A 1,071-nucleotide genomic window follows, 5' to 3' on the forward strand; every position below is an offset into this window, starting at 1 on the left:
AAGGTGAGCTTCTGTTTCTAACGTCCCTTCATTTAACTTTGTTTGTTTACATGCACAGCAGTAACCGGGGTATGGTTTAACCCCGGTTCAGTGAATACGCGGGTTCTGCCAGTTCTTCCTGTATACACGACAGGGGGAGAATGACGGAGTAACTCTACCTCCAGTACAGTAGGTCGCACTCTGCCAACACACAGCTGGCTTTTTCTTCTGGTTGATCAATGTCAACATTACACAGACCATAAATTAGTAAAATGTAACAACTTAATGTTTCATTTACACACTCTTGTCACAGCGTAGGAATGCACAGTGTTCATGCCAGCTGACTGACAACTTAGTTTGTCTCGTTATATCTAACCAGTGTCCGGTGGAGTTAGCAACCGTTAAGATTAACATTAGCCAGCGGCCACAGTGGGGGTTGCTCGGTCTCTCCATTTCTTTGCTGAGACACAGCGTTGACAGACCCGGACATGGACAGTCTGTTGAGGCATCTCCCGATGTCTGCTGCAGCCTTGGTGGGGAGAAAAACAGACGGACCGCAGAATATAATCGTGCGTGTGTGTGTGTGTGTGTGTCTGTGTCTGTGTGTGTGTCTGTGTCTGTGTGTGTGTGTGTGTCTGTGTGTGTGTATCTGTCTGTGTTTGTGTGTGTGTGTGTGTGTGTGTGTGTCTGTCTGGCTGTGTGTCTGTCTGGCTGTGTGTGTGTGGGTGTGTCTGTCTGTTTGTGTGTGTGTGTGTGTGTGTGTGTGTGTGTGTGTGTGTGTGTGTGTGTGTGTGTGTGTCTGTGTGTTGTAGGAAATGTCCACGTCTCTTGGATGAATCCAGACGATGTCTTTGATACCCGGAGGAGTTCCTTCCCCAACGTGCAGCGCAGAAACATTTACACAGGTGAAATGTCCTTTCAAATCTCCACATCTGCTCTAACAGGTGAACTGTCCCTTTAAATCTCTGCTACTCGTTTACAACTCAGTGAAACAGGTTCATTCAGAGAGACTTTTTCTTTATCAAACATCCAGAACAAACAGCCAGAAATCACAACACTTTTCTTCAGGATCAAAGTAATCCAAGATATTTT

The 1,071-nt window shown here is 46.0% G+C and overlaps 1 protein-coding gene across 1 annotated transcript in view; it reads left to right on the top strand.

Annotated features, from left to right (window-relative positions):
- LOC144514358 (integrin alpha-3-like) overlaps nucleotides 1–884 on the top strand; it is a gene marked incomplete at its 3' end in the record, with an annotated part of 8,559 nt that extends 7,675 nt beyond the window's left edge. Inside the window, exons 6-7 of the mRNA XM_078245500.1 lie at nucleotides 1–3; nucleotides 792–884. The exon at nucleotides 1–3 is cut by the window's left edge and continues 104 nt beyond it. Coding sequence (XP_078101626.1) covers nucleotides 1–3; nucleotides 792–884 — 96 coding nt within the window. The remainder of the gene's footprint in view (nucleotides 4–791) is intronic.
- Between the last annotated feature and the right edge of the window lie 187 nt (nucleotides 885–1,071).

This window comes from Sander vitreus, unplaced genomic scaffold (assembly GCF_031162955.1).
Source record: "Sander vitreus isolate 19-12246 unplaced genomic scaffold, sanVit1 ctg548_0, whole genome shotgun sequence".
In the NCBI taxonomy this organism is placed as follows: Eukaryota; Metazoa; Chordata; class Actinopteri; order Perciformes; family Percidae; genus Sander; species Sander vitreus.